Genomic DNA, 23,669 nt, shown 5'->3' with positions numbered 1-23,669 from the left:
GGGAGGGGTGGGGGGAGTGGGGGCAGAGAGGCAAAACAAAAAGCACAACACACAGTTTGGCGCTGCCATAATAAACAGCCCCTAGACGAAGGTATTTTAATTAAGTACTGTAAGGCTGAGGATGGTGGCTCTGCAAAGCTGTTCCCACGCCGCGCAGGAGTCCCTGGCCCTGGGCTACACATCAGGTGTAGGAGTGCAACCCGAGCCGCTGGCTGCTGCTGGCTCCTTCGGGCGGCTTGCCAGGGTACCAGCAGTGCGCTGACGGGGAAGCGCGCAGCACCCCACTTTGATCAAGATACAGCTTGCTTGCCTTTGTGGGGTTGGTTTCTTTTTTGTTTTAAAAAAACCTGGTTAGGATTTTACAGCAATAATTGTAAATATTTACCTTTTAAAAGGAATAAAAACCCCCGAGCGCCTTTGCATCTAACCTATGGCCTGTCCCAGGGTGCAACGACTGCGTGACTTGGCCAAGTACTTGCAGTAGCTCGTAAGAGCTGGCTCACTGACGTTGCCACGCACGTGGAAAGCGGGACGCTCTCTCTGCTGGGGCATGCTGCCCTTCTGGAGCACCGCACAGCTGTTCCTGTAGCACGTGTGCTCATGGCCTTACTGCTTCTCATTGTGCAGTACTCAAAGGGAAAACTTCAGAATTAGGTTTCAGATGTCTCAATCGCAAAAAACTGTACCGAAAGCCAAACCCACACGTTTCACTGAGGTGAAGCATCTAAATACCTGGAAAGTGTGATAGAGAAGCACATGCTTTCAGCAAGGTAATCTACCAATACACAACATTATTACTGTAACTAAATACCAGCTCTACAATAGCAAGAAAACAGCCTTCTCCACCTCTCTCCTCTGACAATGCTTTCCGAGGCTCCTTGCTAGCTAGCTCGTCGCTTTTTACCATATCCAATTTCATCATCTGGCTTTCATTCAGAGACCCTACATAGTTCCACCTCGGTCTAACCTAAACCCAATGTTTTATTATCTGACTCAGTAACATCTTCCTAACACCGCCCCTGCCATCGCATGCAACACTCTCTCTGCCGTTTCCCCTCTCCTCACTGCAGTGGCCCTGCCAAAAGGCTCACTTCATCTCTGCTGCCCCCAGCAGATTAAAGAATGAACCAAAACAAAGGCCAGGAAAAGAAATGCTAGCTTTGTTTTTTGGTTATTTTTTTTTCTTCTGGAATTTTCCATGCTGAGACAATGTTAGCACTCCTCAAAGAAGAGGTGGTCCCCACTAGGCACAGCTGGCACAGTGTGCTGTTTCAGAGCCAAGTATTACATAAAATTACTAGTTATGAAAAGAGAAAACATACAGGGTCACAAAATATCCAGGCAAGTTATTTCTCTTCTAATTGTCACTCTGCATTTAAGCACAACCCATCACGAGAAGGCTGCCTGCATCACAGCAGTTTGTTTGCCAGAAGTCTGCACTTGCAGGAGAAGGGATTATGATTGCTGCCTGCTGGTAAGCAGTCTTTGGAGAGTGATGAGAAGCAAAGCTGCACCATAAAGACTCAACTCTACCTCTCCTGCCAGTCGGTTTTGCTATCGAAGTCGGCAAGAACATCACATAATCCTACAGCAAAGATCTCACCTCTTGAATGCCCTACGACTTTTTCTTCCTCCAGTAGATGAAGTCAGTAATTTAAATAGCTCAGAAACATTCTGCAGAGAGTTAATCATCTGACATGCTGGAATAGACAATATCCCACTACACTGCTGAAAATCTGGAGCCTTATCTTTTATGTTTCTCGGGTTTATTTGGTATTCACACCACAGTAGCCAAGATAAATTCTGCCTTTTGCATGAGTGAAATCATTCTGCCATGAGATTTACAGAGGATTTTCCCCCTCAACTCTGAATGAATTTTGGATCTATCGGGTGCACATCACTCGTAGTTATGTCACTTTTAAAAACTATACTGTGCCTTCACATATGAAAACGACAAAGCTGATGAAAAACAGCACAAGCTGTGTGTGCCATTGCAATGAACACAAACTATCTTGACTTCTGATCAAGAACATTATGAGTTCTTCCTTTCTCCTCCCATGAAGAAAAACAAACCCAAAACATCCTTGCCAATTATTTTTGTGACCAGAAAGCATACATTTAAGTATACAATGGATAACTATGAGCAAACAGCTTACTGCAGTGGGAACCAACATTGCTAGTGTCACGGAAAGTTCATGGTAATTCCAATGATCTCTCATAAAAATTCAGCTTCACACTTTGTCCCGTGCGGGCCTTGCAGTTTGTATTTCACAGGAACAGTTTTATGAGAGCACTTCTTATGTTAAGAAGTTTGCATTCCCATATACTGTGACAGCTGCCTTGATAAAAGTAGTGAATTATTAATATTATGTGAATTTTGGTCTAACACTAAAGCACATTTATGGATTTGTCAGACTTCTTCCCTCCGTGTCCATGGAAGCACAGTCTCCTCCCTGCTCGCCAGAAGGGAGAACAGCTGATACTCATTGCTGATCTGAAGACGTATCGTCATTTAAAATGAAACATTCTTCCTTTATATAAAGCACAGGGAATAAATGCTAGGGGCAATGAAATATGAAACAAGTAACATGCATCATAGCTGATATGCAAGATAGAAGTCTAGAAGCTGTAGCAAGACTCTCTTGTCCACAAGCTGGTACTCAGGCAAAACATTTCAGACACTGGCTCATACAAAGAGACTAAGCCAGGGTTTTTCTTTTGCTAGCTTGCCTGTTTTGGGGCAGGCGAAGAAGGGAACTCAGAGGACAGAAAGTGTTTTTCAGCATTCGTGAAAGGTCCATTCCAATTAATTTCTTGTATATTCAAAAATACTGTTATCATCCATGCCCACGCAGGTGATGCAGACATGTTTCCAATGCAACTGGAAGGAAATCCAGGGTGGCTTAAGCAGAGCACTGTGTAGTGTTACAGACACTGGTATTTTAGATAGCAAACGCAATTGCAGTGTTTAGATTAAGTACCTACATAAAGCGAGCACTAGGCTCACCCTAGTGAAGACTGGAGCCTTCCTTCAGTCAACGGGCACAGGCACGTGCTGTTAAAAGTTCTCTCTTACCCCAGCAAGTATCTCTGATCCTTGTTTCTGGGAGAGGCGAGGCAAATCTGTTCTCAAAGCCAACTGCATGCTTGGCAGCTCTGCTGTCGCTCAAGGGAGCTGCTTGAGATGGTTATGGTTTGTCAGATGGGCACTTGCCAAGGCTGGCAGAGACCTCCGTCCCTCCGCGCGATCACAAAAGAGCCATCAAAATAGCAATTACAGCTTGTTACGGCCTTGGCCTCGCGCCGCGCGGGAAGGCGGCGCAGGGCATGTCCCGCCGGCTGCTGCCAGCCCCCGCGCAGCGGGTCCCGCGGGCTGTGTGGTCTGTGGCGGTTGCTGCCGGGCCGCGCTCACACACGCTCGCACCAGGAGCGTGCCCCTCGTCACCGCTGCCAGCCTCCTGCTCTTCCTCACGCCACTAGTCTGAGCAGGATTCGGCCAGAAAAATGTCTTCTGGAGAAACCACCCTTCCTTTCAGCCCTCCCCTAGCTCAGATCAAGTATCAAGCGCTGAATACCAAGCTGTTTAGGAACTATTACTACCCAGAAGAACTAATTTCCTATTGTCTCTGGCTGCAGCAAGGCTCAGTTAGTGAGTAAGCACCAAGAGAATTTAAAAAAAAAATGTACCTCACGTAAATCATTATGTACATTATGTGAATATAGACTCCAATACGAAGAGCAGTATGGGTTTTAGTATTACTTTTATGCACTATGTACTTAAATGGACATTGTAACATGCAGAGTCACTGATAAAGTCTGAAAAGATACTTTCCGCGGCTATTTTGGAGGGTGATATCTCAAATGGGATGAAACCACAAACAGTTACCCACCTAACCCACAGATAACCCTGGTGGTTTAAATTAAACGGTAGGTAGGTCGATTCCAAAGTTTCAAATCACCTTCAGCTTTCATTTAGATGCTCAGTGTAAGCTCATGCTGAATTTTAAGAGACTGAAACTTATTCAAGGCTTGGATCCACTTTGGACGTGCATATGTCAGATCCTATTGGTACAACACAGAACCCAACACATTGTATTTTGGTATAAAATGATAGGCTAGCCTAGGTGGGAAATCACCTAAAATCCTGGAGGTAAAGCTAAAATGATAAAGGTACTTTTATCATTTATTCTGAAAAGGATTTTTTAATTTAAACTACTATTAGTATGACATTAAGTATCACACATTCTTATTCACTGTCATTAAAACTGAGAACTGTTTACATGTGAGATCTGCTCACCATTTCTGCAAGAGAAACAAAGAGAAAAATGCTCAGGTTAAAAAAACCCAACCAATCCTCCAGAGCCAGTACAGGGGTTGGTGGAGCAGCTGGGCTTTATCTGGCCTTAGGAGCAACCGTGTGCCACTTTCTATCTTGCTCTGTCTGCATCTTGGTATCAGTGTATCAGTCTTTAAAACTCAAACACAGAAAATCCTAGCCCAGACATTACAAATCCACTAATGGGGGCTTGCACACCCACACAGGCAGATATGTTACAATTTACTGAATGCTTCAATGTGTGCAAATAAAACATACATGTAAGAAAATAAATAAACACATAAAATAATCTCTCTGCTTCCAATTACTTGTGAAACAGTAACTAATCACAAAAACATGCATGTAAAGAACTGATTCTGGAAAAAAACAGTCAACTGATACCACGGCATGTGTTTCGTGGAACAAGACTTTCTGTGAACGCTGCAGAGGTGCTAAAGCAAATTGTTGTAATGTCACTGCACAATGTGCTGTTGAGGTTTTATGGTCACACTGCGCCAATAGTCTCAGGAAGTTATTTTGCATTCTTATATAAACTTTTTTTTTCTCCCCAATCCCGTTTTCCAGAAAAAAAAAAAAGGGGCTTTCAATAATGTACAATCTTCTGTTTATACATAGTACAGGAAAAACACGAGAAACCCAAGAACACGATCTCTACTTTAAACATATTTTAAAACTAGATTTCTACAACTTCATGTAAACAAGAATAAGCTGTTAAACACTCACCCAAAAAAGCGCATAACCTTCCTGTAATTAAATGGCAGTGTTTTACACAGCACTTTTTTAAAATCATGAAAATAAAAAAAGTAAATAAATACATCAGCCCTGCAGACCCCTCCCAACTCGAGGCTTAACCTGCAAATTAATGTAAGAGTAATAAAACCTTTGCCAGCTGGAATCCTTTCTTTCGCTGGCTTTGGCATGAGCAGCAAGAGCAGGTATATGTTTGAAGAAAAAACAAAGTAGGACATTTTCCACCTTTAGTCACAGGATGTTAATTGAACTCTGGCAAATGTTTAAAGATATTTCCAAAATGTTCAAGAAAGAATTAAAACCAGTTGGGGCTGAGAAAAAGAAACAATCCATCCTTCCTCCTCCCTCCTCTCCCCCCAAACATCTGTTCCAAACTTATACTCCAAAAAACACAGCAAAGAACGGTCATAATTAATGTTATTTTGGCTTTTTAGTTGCTAGGCCTGCATTCTGAGGTTAGAAATACAAAAATACGAGTTCAGGGCACTTGTACTGTACTGAAGGAGTCTCCTGATGCATATTAAGAAAAGGCAATTTTTCCTTTCTCTTCTTTACCCCTTTTTCATAAGAAACAAACAAACAAAAAAGAAACAGTATCAGGAAACAGTTTCATGTTTAAGATAAAGGATTACAATAAAAGGTACCTACATAAATGAACTACAGTTTATGAAGCTATGAAAATACATTTGAGACGTGTTTTATGACACCAGGTTAAACGTGCTTTACAGCTGTACAAAAGCTATTCAGCCACTTGCAGTACAGGCCATAAAACTGGTAACGCACGCAGCCCTCACCCACCCTGACTGCCGAGGGCTCTGCCTTCATCAGTGCCCCAGCCCCGCCAGGATGCCCTGAGCTACCACAGGGCTCCGATCCAAGGAACTGCTATCTGTGCAGGTAGCACTCAGGGCACGGACAACCCAGCTGATTTCAGCAGGGTTCAGCTATGTGGGGATTTCAAGAGGCTGGACCTTAGACCCTCACGTGTGAACAGGCTTGATCATGCCAGAGGGATCCTGTGTCAGGCTGCCCGTGAAGCACCAGGGTGCAGTGGAGCTGCAGAGACCCAGGGCAGCTCAGGGCTCTTTCAGCAGCTTCAGGGCGAGGGAATTTCATGGTGATGAGTCCCAGGACAGTTACAAACCCCTGACCAGTAGCACGGGAGGCAATGGCAGACTCTCCACTGAAGGGCAGGAGGATGTATTTTGCACCATGATATGCTTGATGCTTCTGTCCACCTGCTTTTATATGCATTGGCCATCTACATGTAAGAAGCTCCATCAGCCTGGTTTGAAACAAAGCCCTAATGACAATAGCCAGAATTACCAGCAAGTACTAAAATTCCTGTCGATTCCGGAGCCAGAATAAAGGCTTTTGTCATCCTGCCTATGTGCAAAAATCTACAGGAAACATTTGTGCTTTATCCTACTTCATGTTTCTGAGGAAGAAAAGCATTTTCAACAGCCAAACATAAGAATACATGCATCCTCTCTCTTTTTCAAAAAAACAAAGATCCTGAAATAATTAAATTTGCACTGTGCCTGGTATGCTGTCACAGACCTTTCTTTGAGGCTCTCACTGTTTCAATCAGGTGCACAAAACATGTGTTAGCAGGTGTGAGTTGTTTCAGATGATCTATCAGTGGACTGAAGTTGAAATGAAAGTACTTTTCAAGTTGTTATTTTCCATTGCTCCTTGGCGGCTTCTATCCTTTGGCATCGGAGGCAGAGGTGCTGAGAAACTGCCATGACTGATGCTGTCTGACTATATATGGAAAAACCTTAGAAGAAGGAGCCTATGCTAGCATGGACAAAGCACCAGGCTTCATCTTCAGCAAGAATTCGGCTGGTGTCTTTCACCTGCCAGCCCACAAGTGCTAAAAAGTCAAGAGATTATGTACTTGGGGGGTCAGCAAATAACCTTTAGCTCACTTAGTAATATATGAGAACTGCAAACCACCCTATTTTTCCTAGAATTTTACATCATTTTGATGATCACGTACTGGCTAACATGAACTCATAATACGCCATTTCCCCTGTGAAATAAACCTCTCTGTGTTTTCAGGCACTGAGTGTGAAATGGTATGTTAGTGCATGCTTTTTTCTACTTCTGACTTGCTTTGGCTACAGCGCAAGGAAAACTCAAACATTTGCTTAAGTTTCACCATCTTCAGCACACTGAAGCACTGGCTGAAGGAAGTGGGCTTTTTTCCCTGCTAGGCACTGTAAAAACCTCCTTGAAAACTGTACCTGCTTTCAGGATGCAGACATACAGCACTAGTACAGCTACAGCAATAGGGGTTTTTCAGTTCTCAAGGCACTACAACGATGGAAATTAATCCCATTCAATCTTGCAGTGTGGCATTTTGTATATGTATATATTTGCATACATATAGGCATGACTTAAATAAGGACCTAAAAGCTCCATGTGCCCAAACTAATTTCCAACTCTCTGAAAAACATTTGTGCTTTCCAGTTAGTAATTTTCGAGGTAATTAGCAGATTACTTATAAAAGCTAAACAGTTAAAAAAAAAAAAAACCCAAACAAATCCTTCTACCAATTGGCCTCTGCAGTGTAAACAAACATGAATACCGTCATTGTTACCCAGAAGCACTGTTCCTTTCTGAATGTCAAGCTATTCCTAACATCAAGCCACAAGCTGTGAAAGGAAGGCACAACCTGCCTTCAAAAAACGTGCATTTTTTTAAATACATTTGGAAGAAGAAAGGTCCGTGTACAGAGCATGTGCTTCTACATCAAAAAAACCCAACCCAAACCCCTATCACAAATTAACAGAGATAATCTTTACTTTAAGCTTATTGTGCATTTTCTGTTCTCTACCCTTTTAAAAACGGTTTGCCAGGTTAGACTACTACGATGGGGATTATAAAACAGTTCCTGTGCTTGGAAGTACTTTAAATATACAAGCCATGTTTCTATTGCTGCTTTGTAGCTCAAAAACCAAAACTAGTGATGATTTTATGAGTTGCTGTAGTCTAGACAACTCGGTTACTTTCCAATGAAATTGCTCCTTGGGGAGAGTACTGTGAAAATTCCCATACAATTAATTACAGGTATGTGAAACTAAAATACAATTCTGCAGCACAGTAGCTTTCCAATTGTCGGTGCAATTTATGTCTGTAAGAAACAGGAATGCTCTGATGGGACTGGGAAGGCAAAGTACAGCAAACAGGAGGTTAGATGGAAAGATACTGTAGTGAGGGAGATGAGATAAATAAGACAATGTTAAGTTTTTGATGGGCCTTCTTCCCTGGTAAGATTCAGAATTCTACTGGAAAGCACAAAATCTGACAACCCAGTCAATCGTCCCAGAATATATTTTTGCAGCAAACTGGGCTCAGCAAATTTTTACTGCCAACTTAAAGAGCAAATGAGAAATTTAACAGAATTATAATGCAGATGGACCATAAAGCAGAAAAAGAAAGAACAACAGAAAATGCACAGGAAAGCTGTGAGAAGAATTGTGATTTTTTTAAAATAGCCTTTATGTATTTTCCCTTCAAATCACAGCCCTATTCTCTCTGACCAGCTATATAACCTCAATCTTACCTTCCTCTATATACACTTACAAATGGACTTTTAACTTTAAGAGCAATTTCAACTGTTTTAAGTACTACTTGACAAGAATTTAATTTCATTAATGTAGTACAGGTCTTTTTTGTCCTCAGGTAGTTTAGGATGGAGTTAAAAAAAAAAAAAGACTGAGCAGGGCAGGTTATCTTGACATGTTTCCTTGTGAAAACCACTGAAGTTACAGGAGAATCCCCTTAATTTTGCTCCATCTTTCCAAGGTTACAGCCTTGGAGCAGTGGGAAGCCCAAGCCTCAGAAAAAGGAAGATGCTCATGGGTTGCGTTGGCTTGTGTAGCACAGAAATACTCCAGGATCCATAGCCCACAGCTACAGGACTTTGAACCGTAGTCATGTGCATGGGGCCCTGTGCTCCTTGCAAAGACTTAACCAACACTCTCACCTGGTCTATCCACACTGAAAGAGGTGGCCTTTGGTCTGGGTTTGCAGAGTCCTTAAAGACTCCAGTTTTGCCTAAGGGACAAAAAAAGGATACCATGGCTTCCCCTGTACCAAGCCATCAAGATGTTTGGGCCAACTCTCATCCTTCTTTTAAGGTCCACCCAAACCACAGAGCACCTGCCCAGGTAATCACTCAGATAGATCTCCATAAATGTCACGTAACAAAATGGTACAAAGAGGAAAAATCAAAATACTCTTTGATAGATCAAAGACAAATAGGAAATAACTTAGTTAGGAACATTCTGTCTGTAAACACTTGTCCTGTTTAGATTTCTTAGGCAAAGTCTCTCTCCCCTTTCCTTTCTGCACACTTGTTCCACTTCCACCTCTGACTCTTGGCTCTCAGCCACACCTTGGTGCTACAGTCCGCTCCATGCTCCCAAAGGATGTTATTATCTAGTTTATCTCCAATGGTAAGTATAAGAAATTAATCTGTCATGGGAAGTTACTTTTACTGCCAGTGCTTTATCAGACATCCATAAAAACTGATTAAGAAAAAAGGAGCAAGAAGAGTTACATGAGTCTGCCGGTGGTCCCTGAGCAGAAGAGACCTACAGCCTCTTCAGGACACCAAGATACAGTTACTTCCATACAACCTAGGTGTACTTGGAAATCATTGAGCCACCAATTTGTCCAGGTTTGATGAAGATAATGTCCTTGGTCTTCATGTCTGATGAGGAGCTCTAAGTTAGTAAACTTCATTTGCCACGCAGTCGCACCCAAGACAGGACACCACCGTTGTTGTTGTGCACACAATGTGAGATGCCTTTGCTCCACAGATCCTCCAAGCTTAAAGTTTCAGTATGTTCTGGGAATGTAATTCTTTTGGTTTGCTTTGGTCAGTGAGAAACCAATACAATACATACTCTTGCCTCTCTATGGAACCCAGAGAGCCAGATGACTGCTAGAACAGAGAGATCCATTTCTGAAGCACATAACCAAGCACAGTGACAGGGGCTGAGCATGTACAAAGTTAAAACCTGGCTCTCTAGAAGGGGAGTGTGACATCTAGCTCCAGAAAAACAACATCTTTTAGCTGCTGCTGGGAACAAATCCCACCTGTGCTAAGAAAACCCCTATAGGAAATAATTGCACTTTTACTTGTTATTCTTGTTACCGGAAACCTCCTACTATAGCTTTATTCCTTAAGGCAGAAACTAGAAACTACCACAGATTTTACTTATTATTCATGCTCAGTCACGACCTCAGCCAAAAGCTGATGTTAAAATCTCATGCCATGTCTAAGCACACACATATATTATAGTTAAGTCATATGTTGATCAACTGTTTTGCACAATGCCATTCATTATTTTTTTAAGTTATTATTTATGTATTTATTTTTTACAAGAACACCCATAAGGCACTTTTCAAATAAGTGCCTCAGACTGCTAAATGCTGGGCAAACACATGGATATATTAATTAGTGAGCAGGGTTAATACAGGCCCCCAAACCTGCAATTAGATGGAACCATTTTGGCTGCGATAATTATGAAGAAAGTTCTCGTTCGTCATCTGCACAGAAACATGAAATCCTGGCACCAATGAAGTCCCTCAGAGGGAAGTTTTGCCACAGACCACAATACAGTTGCCTCAAGATATTTTATCACAAACTTTATCATACCTTGCAGGCCCGAAACATCAAGTGCATTCAGACAAACTTTCATTATGTTGGAGGACAGAATTGGGTCTTCATTTTGTCAAGTCTGGCTTAGCTATTTGCCCATGCTATTTATACTGGAGTGGGTCTATATATCTATTTTTTAATAAAAACACAGTATACAAATTCTTCAGGCTCAGAACAGGCAATTAAGCAAGTAGAAACATCTGTCAATCTGGATAACTAATGAGATGGCTCCTCAGGCATCTGAAAGCGTGTTTTTTTCAAGCTGCAGTAGAACTTGGCTGATTCCTGCTTTACTATGCTAGACACCCCGTAAGTCAAACACACAAAAATGTAGCACTCTCAGCAATGATTTAATACAAGAGCCCTGGGATTTGAACTCATATTTCTACTTTTCGTTATTTTTTTCAATTACATCTGCATGATACCACACTGCACTAACACACGGTGTAATAATTAAACCTGCGCACTTACAACACGCTAACGCAGGTGAAGACTTTTTTGATGCGAATGGCTGAAGTTAGGCTTTTGTACATCCATAAATTCCTGATCTTGCAACTCTGCAAGCACAGAATACTTAATTCCTGTCTGACCAAACGCTGGTTATGTGCTCAAAGTCAGACATTCACCTCCTCAGTGAGCATTCGGTGCTTCACATTAATCACGTGCTGAAGTGCACATGCCCTGTATTTGTAGCGTGATTTTCAAAAAGCGTTGAGACTCCCAAGTCTAATTTCAAGCACCTTTAAAACCTTGATCAAGGAATATTTTGCACCATCTTTAAGAAAAGAAGCCCTTCACAGAAGTGCCAGCTCTCTCTAGCTGTGGCTGCATTGCCCCCCCAAAAAGCGTTGCAGATGAACAGTCTGCTCTGATTCAACGTAACACAGAGGTCACAAATGCCACCTGCTGACAGAAGCTGAAGAGATTCTGATATAAATGGTAGTTCTGCTACAAATTTGGATTCATTTTGGCTACATATTCATTATTAATAGCACATCCACACAGAAAAGGTTTGAGCACCTCACTCCTCCTCTCTCAGTCCTCAGTTTCCCTGGGTGGGGGGATGTGAACCCATTATTTTACATTTCTACTGTCCACGTTACACTTAGGAAGTAGCTTAGCTGAGCAGATCACTTTTATTTGCTGGATTCTGTTTAACGTGCTGTTACAGCACTCTGCCTAACAGCTGCCTGTGCCATATGATTACTTCATTGTTGAAAGCATAACATATGGAAACTGTACTGAAACGTTAGCTGCTTTGATACCTATGAAGGGGAAGGACCTTCTGCATTACAAGAAGACAACGCATTTAAAAAAACCCAACAACTCAAAGTAACAAAAATTAAATGCACATTTAGAATCTAAACCATATTAGTTTCCAGCACGCTTGTTACTCTCTTTCAATGCACGGTTCCAATGGCTGGTTACTATTGTGTTTTTGATTGCTATTACCAGCAAACAATGGGTGGGTTTCTTTCAACTTTGGCATTCTTGGAAAAGAAAAGGAATACATTGAAGAGGAGGCTCTTGAGATTCCTTCATGAGTTATCCATGAAGGCAAATAATGTATAACAGAATTCTAAGAGCAATATTTCATGTCATTGAGATAACATTACTTGAGATAACAAGGTTTATTGGGAAAACTCATAAACTGCCACACAGTGCTTTGCTTCCCCAAATCAAAGCTTCCACAACAGCCACCTCCTTAATGGACCAGAAGCAAGGTGGATCCTTACAGATTCATTTCTGAGTCCCAACTGCCTTTGGTAGGAGGAGAGTGATCTTTAGTTGTCATACAGAGACTTCCCTCCCCTGTAAATTAGTCACGTACAGAGGGAACAATGAAGCTCTAAATTATTTCATCAGTTAGCAAGAATGCTCATTAACACAAGGAGGAAGTGACAATTTTTTGATCACTGTTTTGCCAGTAGTTGCATTTGAATCCTGAACAAAATCCATCTGAGTAAGAGAAAAGATTAATAGCCTGAGTTGTAAGAATTTTACTGAAGTTTATATATACAATATATTAATCATAGAAGATACTCCCTAATGATGTCAACAGGACATGATTCTCTTTAATTTAGTTTATTAACTAAATCTACAAGAAAACCAATTATATTGAAAATCACTGTAGATATTTAGGAATGCAATCACACTGGGTATCAAAAGTACTTCCAATTGCATCAGGCTCTGAAAATACACACCAGGTGAACACCATTTGGTTTACTTTTTTAATTGAAAATATATTGAATTTCACTTTCTGTCCTTAAATCACGTATTTTACAAAGTCATGGTTGATCACTAGCATGATATTTTAGGGGAAAAAAAGTCCCATTTCACATGATATGTTCTAGCTGGCTGAAACAGTGCAGCTTTAGGATTACTGACACAGTTACAAAGCAGTCTTGATGTCAGTTAAGTAATATACTCAATGTATCGAAACTACTACTCAGTTACCTGAGTAACCACTAAATCACCATTCAAATAGTATCCTCAGATGGTAAATGTAATGGTTCCTACATCAATAGTACTAACTTGAAAGACTCAGTCATAGGATTTTTTTTAAGTCTTAAAATATATCTGTACCGAATGTTTAGGCATATTTGATCCCAGTATCACTGTTTAGATCTTAAATTCCTTTCAGGTTAAGACCAATCTTACAAAGTATTTTCTACTCCAAATTAAAATTAAGTATTAGTTTTATGTTTTACTAGGGAACAAAAAAGGGATTGAAAACTTAGGTATTTGCTGTGGGCAGAAAATGGGCTGACTTTTGTAAATATTGAGACTGGGCTAGTGGAAATTTCAAGGAAGTCTGACGTATTAAGGAAAGGTAAAACCTTTCAAATGTTGTCAATCAAAAACGACAGCACAAATATGACTCCCCAGAAAGGCATTTATCCTAATTAATAAGATAAACCAATAGTTAGTCACCTACTTAAATGGCAGCTGCAAATCAAAATGGGACTTGCAAATTCTCTCATGGGGACAGCTATGACCACCCATGAAAACTTCACTCTTTCATCTCCTTTACAAGTGGAAGGACTGACAGACAGACGGAACTACTCAAGCCAACCATAGCATCCTCGATGCTCGCTGCCAGGACTGGCTGCCATCCGCTGCCCAACATGATCAGGCATTAAGTAGGTCCATAAACCTATTAAAACAGCATAAATGTTATAACTTGTAATCTATTAAAACAAAATAAACAGGAAAGGAGGTCTGAGAGCCAGTTTCTTCAGAGCAAAAGGTAATGCTAATGATGAGGTTTTCAAATAGCCCAGCTATTTTTTGGGGGTGGGCAAGACTTAGGGTTGAGCCATTAAAAAGCCAGTTGGTAATATTAAACTCTTGCTTCAGGATTTATAAGAGGGCCAAAAATTCACTGCAGGCTGAAATTTACTACCCTAGGCCTGGAATCATTTTTTAAAAAAAAATTGTCATAAATATGGAAGAAAAAACAAACAAACACAAAACAGTGGTTTTGGATGATTTCTGGCACTCCTTCAATGGAAAAGTGGCTCTTTTTTTCAGTCTGAGACTCATTACCATGAATTACTTTTGTAACTAAAATTGGGACCAGGTTATTTTAATAGTGAATTACCAAGAAGTTGCTATCACTGAATCCTTTTTAAAGCTTTTCAGTATGAAGAGATGTCATAGTTTTCAAAGGCATGTCAATGCTCTTATACTTACACTCAAAACCCAGGAAGCTAGGGGTGGGAATTTCATCTGTGAGCCACACAGATGTATGAAAACACTTAAAAAATTAACAGCGTATGTTCAAGATGCAATGTCAGCCCCATTTTTATCCAGAACTAGACTTCATTAGTTTTGTGGGTTTAAAATTGACATTTAAAAATAAAGGCAACATAAGTTTTTGGGACTTAATTGAGCGCTCCTTAAATAGATATTTCGATGTTTTCAGACTGTTAATGTCTTTCCAAAATAAGCTATGTGCTGGTGCTACTTAGCTCTCTTTCCCTATCACCCTAAGGAGTCAGTATTGCTGATGGAAGCCATTTCTTTTGCTACATCTCTCCTGTGAACTCTAACAAGAGCATTTAAGCCTGCTGAACAAAGCCTCCCAAGAGACCCTACTGTTAAACCAAAAACTGCAACAAAATTTTAAAGTGAACTTTCTCCAATCATTAGAGGATGCAGATCTTAAGAAGAGAAAACTTGTTACAGGAGAAGGAACAAAAAGCCAAATGTAAGCAGAGAGCACATGCCAGTCACCCCTGAGGGAACAGAGGGGAGGTATAGAAAATTAACTGCTGCATTTCTACTTCCCACCAAAACCACAAATGGGTCGTTTCAGGGGACTAACACATACAGAGCCTGCAGATAAATACAAGTCTACCTCATTACCTGAGAAGAGCCTTAAAGAGCACACTTCTTTGCTGAATATTTCTGCTTCTACATGAATAATCTCATTTATGCAGAAGAAGGTGCTACGCATACACATGCCACATTTCCAGCATGTATGTGTGTCAGCTTGGAAGCTGCTCAGCTCTGCCTGTGAATTTGGCCCACGCTCCTTTGGCATGGATTTTTACTGCAAAACTTAACAAACATTCTCTGCAGCCAAACCACCTAGAACTGTTTCTTATCAAATTTCACAAGCTTAAGTGGATTCGAGTCTGGTCAATACATGGATGAGAGATCATGATACGAAATTGGGCTTTGCTGAAAAATGACAACAGCAGCTTAACAGCATCAGGAAATGGTGGGACTTCGCTGCCAGCACACGCACAGAGGTGATGGGGATTCAGGCTTCACCCGAGATAAGACGACCAGACCTAGCAAAGCCAAGCCAAGCACCCTACCTAAAGGGAGGACACAACTTGGAACATGGGACCTGAAAGATTAGCCAGGTTCCTGCTTTACACCTTGAACAAGAACGGTGGACAGACACTCTGCTGAGGGACACACATATTTGCATGCCACCTCTCCAGCCTGTAAGGCATGCTTTCTCTCTGGCATCTAAAGTGGCACCATCTTGGAGTTACACCCCGTGCAGTAACAGTAACGCCAGGCACGCTGCTGAAGTTACATAGCCCAACAAAGTACTGAACCACCAAGATGAGAGACAATAAAAGAGAAACTGCCATTCTGAGTGTTTCATTAATGAACTGGGTCACAGCAATTCCATTCTATTTTTGACAAAGTATAGTCTAAAGGAGGATGCAGAAAATGATTGTATTTGGATTATAACAAATACTGAACATCAACCCAAATGTTGCTCTTTCAGGCAACCTAAGGAACAAAAAGCCTCTTTGTTTGCTGAAGTTACCACAACATACATGTTTACCTGTATTCAAAGATGAGTTAACAAGAGTTTGCTCGGAGTACAAATCAAACAGGATCACACAGAAGGAACACAGCAATACTCTTCATTCTCACGGGATGCAGTGGAGGGTATGCCTGTGGGGCTTGAAAGCTGTGCAGGCACTGCGACGCTGAAATGCAGGACGATTTGCACACTCTAAATTGTTGCCCTGAAACACATCTTGCCTAACTATCTTTGGTTTTACCACCTTGCTAATCGACTGCCATATATACTCGCACTTAAGGGAAAAAGATTCACATCAGGCACTAACAGACCTATGAGCTGCCTATCTAGAATTACTCTGCTGGCCTTCCTGGGCTCCCTCTGCAGGCACTGAACTAATAGAAAGAGAAACTCAGCCACAGCAGGACTTTGAGCACCTCATCATCTATGTATGTTATAACCATCAGAGAGAACAAATCCTATGCTAAGCAAACACTGTGAAAAATTCTGCAGTTATCAGAAAAATCTCAATGCTTATTTTAGGTCCAGAAAAAAACCTTTTTAAGATTACAAAAAAGAGGCTGCTGAAATACAACTCAGTTGAGAGTTAACAAATAAATAATAATTATTATAGAAATCTTCAAGAAAGAATATACAGGTTTTGCTACCAGGCAGTTAAAAACTCTAACCTTGGAACAGGGCTCCAACGGGGAAGTTAGAACAGCGGGTGAAAGAAGTGGAAGCTGGTATTATTTATAACCTGGCAGGCAGGACTCCGAGGAGCTCAGTTAGCCAAAACAAGCTGGTTCTCCTAGCTACAGGTAAACTAACATTCTGAGTAACTTAAAAAGTTTGAAAAATACATAAATAATAAAAATAAAAAGTATTGCAGTAGATAGATATTGGCTTTTTTCCCTTACTACTTGATGGAACGTGTTTCCAAGAGTACACTGCTAACCAATGCTTCTGACAGATGTGGAGTTATACTACCTGACCACATCAAGAATTAGCCTTCCCAGGAGGAGCTGTATAAAAAGTAAAACAAAAGAAAGCAGAAATTCCTTGACATTTGTAGGATGTCAAGGACATGAATCAGTTCGTTTCAAACAGAAGATAAGAAAATCTTACTTCTAAAATTTTCTGTATTACATTAGGACTTTCTTATTTAGCTGTTCTCAACACTCTTCCCTTTTTCATATCCAGGGACACAGTGGACAACCAATTAATTTCAGAACATTCCCAGACAGAGTGCTGTAAGGATTGGTACAATTTTTCCCATTTAATCATTAATACTAAAATATTAAATAACCTATATAAAAGACATGGTATACCGGTTTATCAAAGCAGGGATGCACATGTGATTTCCCATTAAAAATATGTTGAGCCTATTTAATACAGAAAAAAATAGATGTATTATGCATTTAGCTTTTTAGAATGAAACACTGGTATTTCATCTGAAATGTATCAGAATTATCTGACAAGATCTCTACCAAATATAAATCAGATTGACTTGTGCCAAGAGATCTGGTTCAGCACAGGAAGCAATTTTCAGTTTCTCTCATCAGTTCAAAAAAATTCCCAGGAACTTTATACCTGGGAAACCACTGGAGTATTTTGTTTGAAGAAAACACAGATCACTTTTTTCATACATAACTTTCTTTGAATATAGTTTCCTTGTGAAAGTCATTTCTACATAATGACCGCACAGCAGCTGAACATTCCTCCCTGTCCACTCATTTATCTACAAATTCAACTTCCCCTTTAAACCCTCCCCAAAAATCAACCCAAACAAAAACTCAAACCCAAAGCAAAGAAGCGGGAAGGAAGTTTTTGACCACTTTTGCTTGTATCTTAAGACTGGCACTTTACCATGTGCAGAGCTCTCCCAATGATACATCAGGGGTCTTGTGCAAATTTTCTATTTCCAGTTAGCTTCTCCAAGTAAGAATTCCAGTTGTGATTTTGAAAATTAGTGTCCTTCCATGTTTTAGTGACAAATTTAGAAACAAATGCCAAAACACATTTTAGAGATTTCAAACCAAATGTCAATAAAAGAGCCCAAAGCTTTTCTTTTTCAGGTGTTGTTCTTCCCAATGCCTCAGTATATTTATTGTTCTCCAAATGCCATATAGCAAAACTGCTGGTTTATTTGGGATAAACCAAACAGTAGGTGCTTACCTGTAGGAGTACTACTGCGAAATGAAGAGGAGGGAGTGATTGGAGGGGTGACTGGAGGAGTAAGGCTTCCACTGCTGTGGCGAGGTGGAGTAGATACATTCCCACGGGACACTGTGCTTGACAAAGTCAAAGAGAGTTTTGGCTGAATCTTCTTCTTTAAAGATTCCTGCTCACGTCGAGCTGCATCAGTCATAAATCTAGAACAAAGACAATCATGAGGATGAGAGGTCCAAAACACTGTACACAAGCAAGCTTTAGATAAAGAAGTATTTTTCACCCTCAGTGACCAAACAGAGCTTCAAACTCATCCATGACAAGTTCCTCCATGACACTTTTCAAGAATACAAACTTTGCCATCAACTGCTTTACTCCAGTGCTCAAGATCTAGGACACTTGCTTCTGGTTTTGATAGAACTTACACTAGGCATCTGCATCACGTACAAACAACACAATTCTTTTTTAAACTCCAATCAGAGATCAGCATTACACACAATATAATGATGACTATACTCAATCCTTTACAATAGCTACACTCAATCCTTCCGTGAAAAAGTAGCTGAGTAGCTGTAATAGAGAAAAGCATTAGGGGCAGATGTACTGAATCTGAATGTCAAAGGTACGAATTAGATTGTGTAGATACATCATTTCCAATTTAGGATAATCACATCCTTTGTCTAAAGGTTTAAACACTGCTGCCTGACATAAAAGATGTTCAATTCAATTGCAATTCCTCAAACTGGAGTTCCTAGCTCTTGAAAACCAAATGAGGTCTCTTTGTAGAGCTTTAGTACATACTGCAGATGGTCTAATGCAACTCAAGGATCATCTCTGTGGGATGCTGAGAGGGAATTCCACCAGCATGACACAAGTTGTACACCAGTAGGGCAGTAATTCCAACTGTTCCAAGTTTTTGCATGAAATCTCTCACCTGGAATAAAAATAGCTTTTTTCACTTTTATTCCAATTCTTTCCAGAAAAGAACAACTGAAGTGAAAAAGGCCACGCTTATTCCACATGCCTACACAGTGTTACACCAGAACACCAGATACTGCATTATGCCAACATTCAAAGCATCACTGCTGGCACCTGCATTATCCCTCACTTGAAAGGACTGGGGTTCCCCCCCCTTAGGATCTCTGCAATTCAGACTTCATGTGTTTAGTATTGAAGCAGTATTTTAACCCTTTGTCTTTTCTCTCCACTGCATTAGGAGCTACCCTGAAGGATTCCTAAGACAGGCTACAGTAAATCAGTTTGTCCGTACAGTCCTCTGTCCTTCATGCCAAACTAAGCCCGTGAATGAAACAATATGCACTAGTACAAAGTCAAATTACACCCAGACATTTGTCTGACCATGTTAGACAGAGTAAACCAGGTTTTAGCCACGACATAAACTTTACATAGTGAGCTCTTGCAACCCCGGCAAACCGTGAAGGGTGCTGGCAGAGAGGTGAGAACATGGTGCAGCCAGTGTGCTCCACTCGCCTCAGAGCCAGCTGTCACCCAGAAACACACATTTGCAAACCAGTAAGGAAATAGAATGACAAAAATTCCCAGCAATTTGTAATCACAGATTCATAGAATTTTAGGGGTTGGAAGAGACCTCCAGACATCGTCAAGTTCAACCCCCCGGCCAAAGCAGGACTAAGTGAACTAAGTGAGCATGACCTGGCTTTTGTTCAACAGCTATGCTCTCCTCTGTGAAGCCCAGGAAAGAGAATGAGGCAGAGTCAGGGATAAAAGTAGCCACAGAGAACAAGTCTGTGGAGGAAATTGGACTCTTAAAGGTCTTTTCCAACCTAGTGATTCTGTGAAATAATGAAGATGCTGAGTTGTCGCATTGGGTGTAGGTGGCAAGGTTTTGGTAGCAGAGGGGACTACACTGCAAGAAGAGGTTGGGGTCTGCCTCCCATCAGCCACAGCTGGTTTCAGCCAGCTCCACAGGAGACCAACCACATGACACTGCTAAGCCCACCAGTGAAGCTGGTGGTACCTCAATGGAAAAGTACTTAAGGAGGGGTAGAAAATGCTGGAGGGAGCAAGGAGGAGGACACAGAGGAGGAAAACAACAGCAGGAATGAGAAGACAACAATGTCAGAAGGGTAGGGAGTGCTGCATGGGGGAGGGTGGGTACACCCCCAGAGGCACTGCAGCCTGTGGGTGACCAACGCCAGAGCACAGGACAAGACTGACAAACAAGGCGTGTCAGAGAGAAATTGTTACAGCCTGTCTCCAAGCCCTGTACCGCTTGCTGCCTCACTGGAGGGACCGAGTGTGGCCTGCAGCGGTAGCAGTGGAGCTGGCTGGGGCCAACCCGTCATTCTACCAAGTATTTTTGTCATGAGACAACTGTATTTGCTACGTGACCGAACTGCCTGTTGCGTGACTTGATGTTCCACATCACATGGGAAGACATGGAGGAACCCCTGATGCACATCTAGAATCCAATGGAGGACTGGGAGATCCACTTTTAGCTCCTGAGGAAGAACAGCTAACCGTGAGGAGAGGAAGGCAGAGAGAATTCTACCACACCAGTCACCTGGTCCAGTTTGTATCCTGATCAGGCCACAAGCTGTCTGGACAAACTGATTCTGCAGACCGTATCACAACAACTGCACTTAACGTTACCATCAGGTCACGCATGGTCTCACAGCCAGTGCTTAATATGTGCCACATTATCTGCAAAATGGTGCTGTAGGACAGTCCAGTTTCTTCTCTATGCCTCAACCAATCATTTAAATTATTTGAGTCACTATATTCATTTAGGTTCCATAGAAACATTTTGTGACTGCTTCCAACACATGGGCTGTTTGGGTAGAAGCTGGGTAGATTCTGCTCACCATAGGTCCAGGCCTGACTGCATTTATGGGGAGGCTTCTAACAAAAAACCAGCTCTGGTGGAACACTAAGTGATGCATGGGGAAGGGAGAAAGAAAAAAATGAGGGGTTAGACATCCCTACCATGAAGGCATTAATAAGTGGATCTTTGCCATGATATATAACAACAATGCACAATCCACAGGCATTAATAACCAGGTATATGACATGACAGCTTATCTTTTCTGAACAGAGACAATACATCATGTCAAACCCAGATATGGCATTTTTATGAAGTTAATATTTAAAAAGCAGATATCCATAGCAACAGTTCTGTTTTAAATTTCTCTTCTCTGAACAAGGGTGCAGATATTGACAAAACAGTCCCCAAACAGATGTCTAAATTTCATTCAAGAAAAAAAGAAGCAAACAGAGCTAAATAAAATGGCCAGTCAGTACACATTTGCTTTCCTCCAACTAGGAAATGTCTAATTCACTATTTTTGGAATTTGTAGTATGATGCATGCTTGGTTCTGGACAGGAAGCCTTATTCCTGAAGAAAATGTTATGGCAACATTATAAATCCTTGAAGACTTGGAAGATAACCTCAAGTGTGAGATGTTAAAAGCGGCAGCATGAACGCCGCTATTTAATAAACTCAGCCACAAATAACAATGTTAAAATAATATTGAGGTATAACCAGTCTGGTTGAAGTCCATAAAAATCAGGAAAATTTGAAGTTACAACTGAAACTTTTCCTTGTCCTTTTAACTTGCTCCCATTTGGGCTAAGCATGTTGGGTATTTTCCAAAATGTCATTTGTTGTCTACACGGTGCATCTGAGAGAAATGGAAGGCAGAGTCTCTTGAGAAGTTCAGTTCCTGATATCTCATTACATCAGTATTCAAGCAACCTTTTCAGATCCAAATAGTCCCATACATGTTTGCTGAAGCACTGGCAGTGCTACAGTTTTGAAAAAGAAACTTCTGAATTGATAAAAAGAAACTTTTTTTATTTTTAAAATTAAAATGCACTGTTATACCTGTGCCTAATTATGGTGGTGTTCTTCAAAGCTTCCAATATAAGCTTTTTAATGCTGGGTACAGAATGACATTTCCAAATAAGGCTTTAATTTTCATGTTGAAAGTACATTATGGTTGCAACATAAAATGCTCAGAAATGAAACATGCTGGAATTAAGGTTGAATACTGATCTCTAAATTACATGACTGCATACAATTCTTCCTGCCTCATTTAAATGCACAAGATGTGTGAGATACAGAAAATGAACTGTAACTAACAAAGGCTGCTGTAAGACCACTTAGGTTAAATCCCATCTCCTTGCTTAATAGTCTCTCTCACCATCTTCATATTCATCTCCTCCTTGCTGTGTAAATCTACTTTTTCTAAAATCTAAAACCTGCTATTTTCAGTTCTTAACTCCATAACCCTGCTCCTCTAGTTTCACCACTATACAGATTTTAGTCATCTTCCCAGGACTGTGTTTGCACCTCATAAGCCTCTCTCTCCAAATCCAATATACCACGTAGGCACAGTGGAACAAGAATTATTCAGTTCCCAGCCATTCATTGACCCTGTTTTGACAGACATGGGGTTTGTGTGCTTTCTTGCAGATGGTTCATAGCATCAGGGAGGAGCTCATTCCTTAGAAAGACATCTCTTCGAGCTCCATTTTCTCCCCTCACCCTTTCACCTTCCTAGTAATTCAACTCCCTGCTCCAAATCACGTAGGTGCAATGATTTCTGAATCAAGTCCTTGCAGCAACCTTAATAAACATGAGCAAAATATAGTATTTCCCCCTCCTCTCATTCCCTGGAATGGTTCAAGTATTTTTATTGAAACTTTCCCAAGAAATTCAGCCTGAAGGAGACACCCAGCATGGAAAATTTCAGCCCAAACAGCTGAATGTTGGCAACATAATAAGCAACTGAAACAGTCTTATAATGGAAAGTGTTGCACAACCTTCCATATAGGTGGCAATATAACATAAACAGCATTAGTTGTTGTTACCAATAACAACATAAAGTTACAGAAAAAACAGAGGCGATGTTCAAATTAATAAAAAAAAAAATTAAAAAAAAAGAAGAAAAAGAAAAAAGCTTTTCCTAATCAACCCTTTCCAACTTTTTAAAGGTCCATCACCCCCTAAATCCTTGGAATCAAGAATGAACAGAAACCGAACACACTCTCCCAGAAACTTCACTGAACTATCAGTGGGTACCAACCGTTTCAGGATCATGGCACAGTGTTACTCACATGATGGTGTCAGTTTATCATAAAACTCTTGCAACACATACTTCTAAGCATTAAGAGCTATGGCATCATACACCCAGACTAAGGGTAAGGGTAGCTATAAAAGTGAGTTGCAAATAAACTGAAATTTTTTAAACTGTCATCTCACCTGAAAGGGAGAAACACAAACAGGTTGCCCGTCAGAATCTATCTCCTTAATAATGGTCACCAGGGTATGAGAAGCCCTTTCCCCCTCCCTCTACCTCGCTGTTGCAGCTTGCTGATGCAGGAAGCCAGCCCTCCTTGGACCAGATCTGTTTCTGTCTCCATAGGCAGCAAAAAAGATGCATTCCAGTTACCTTGTGTGATTTCAATATTACATT

The 23,669-nt window shown here is 40.9% G+C and overlaps 1 protein-coding gene across 1 annotated transcript in view; it reads right to left on the bottom strand.

The window, feature by feature from the left end:
• JAZF1 (JAZF zinc finger 1) overlaps positions 1-23,669 on the bottom strand; it is a gene marked incomplete at its 5' end in the record, with an annotated part of 209,135 nt that overhangs the window by 10,296 nt on the left and 175,170 nt on the right. Inside the window, one exon of the mRNA XM_084280456.1 lies at positions 18,217-18,413. Coding sequence (XP_084136582.1) covers positions 18,217-18,413 — 197 coding nt within the window. The remainder of the gene's footprint in view (positions 1-18,216; positions 18,414-23,669) is intronic.

This window comes from Gallinula chloropus (assembly GCF_964237585.1).
Source record: "Gallinula chloropus genome assembly, chromosome: 2".
NCBI classification, from domain to species: Eukaryota; Metazoa; Chordata; class Aves; order Gruiformes; family Rallidae; genus Gallinula; species Gallinula chloropus.
This window is presented reverse-complemented; position numbering and strand designations above follow the sequence as displayed.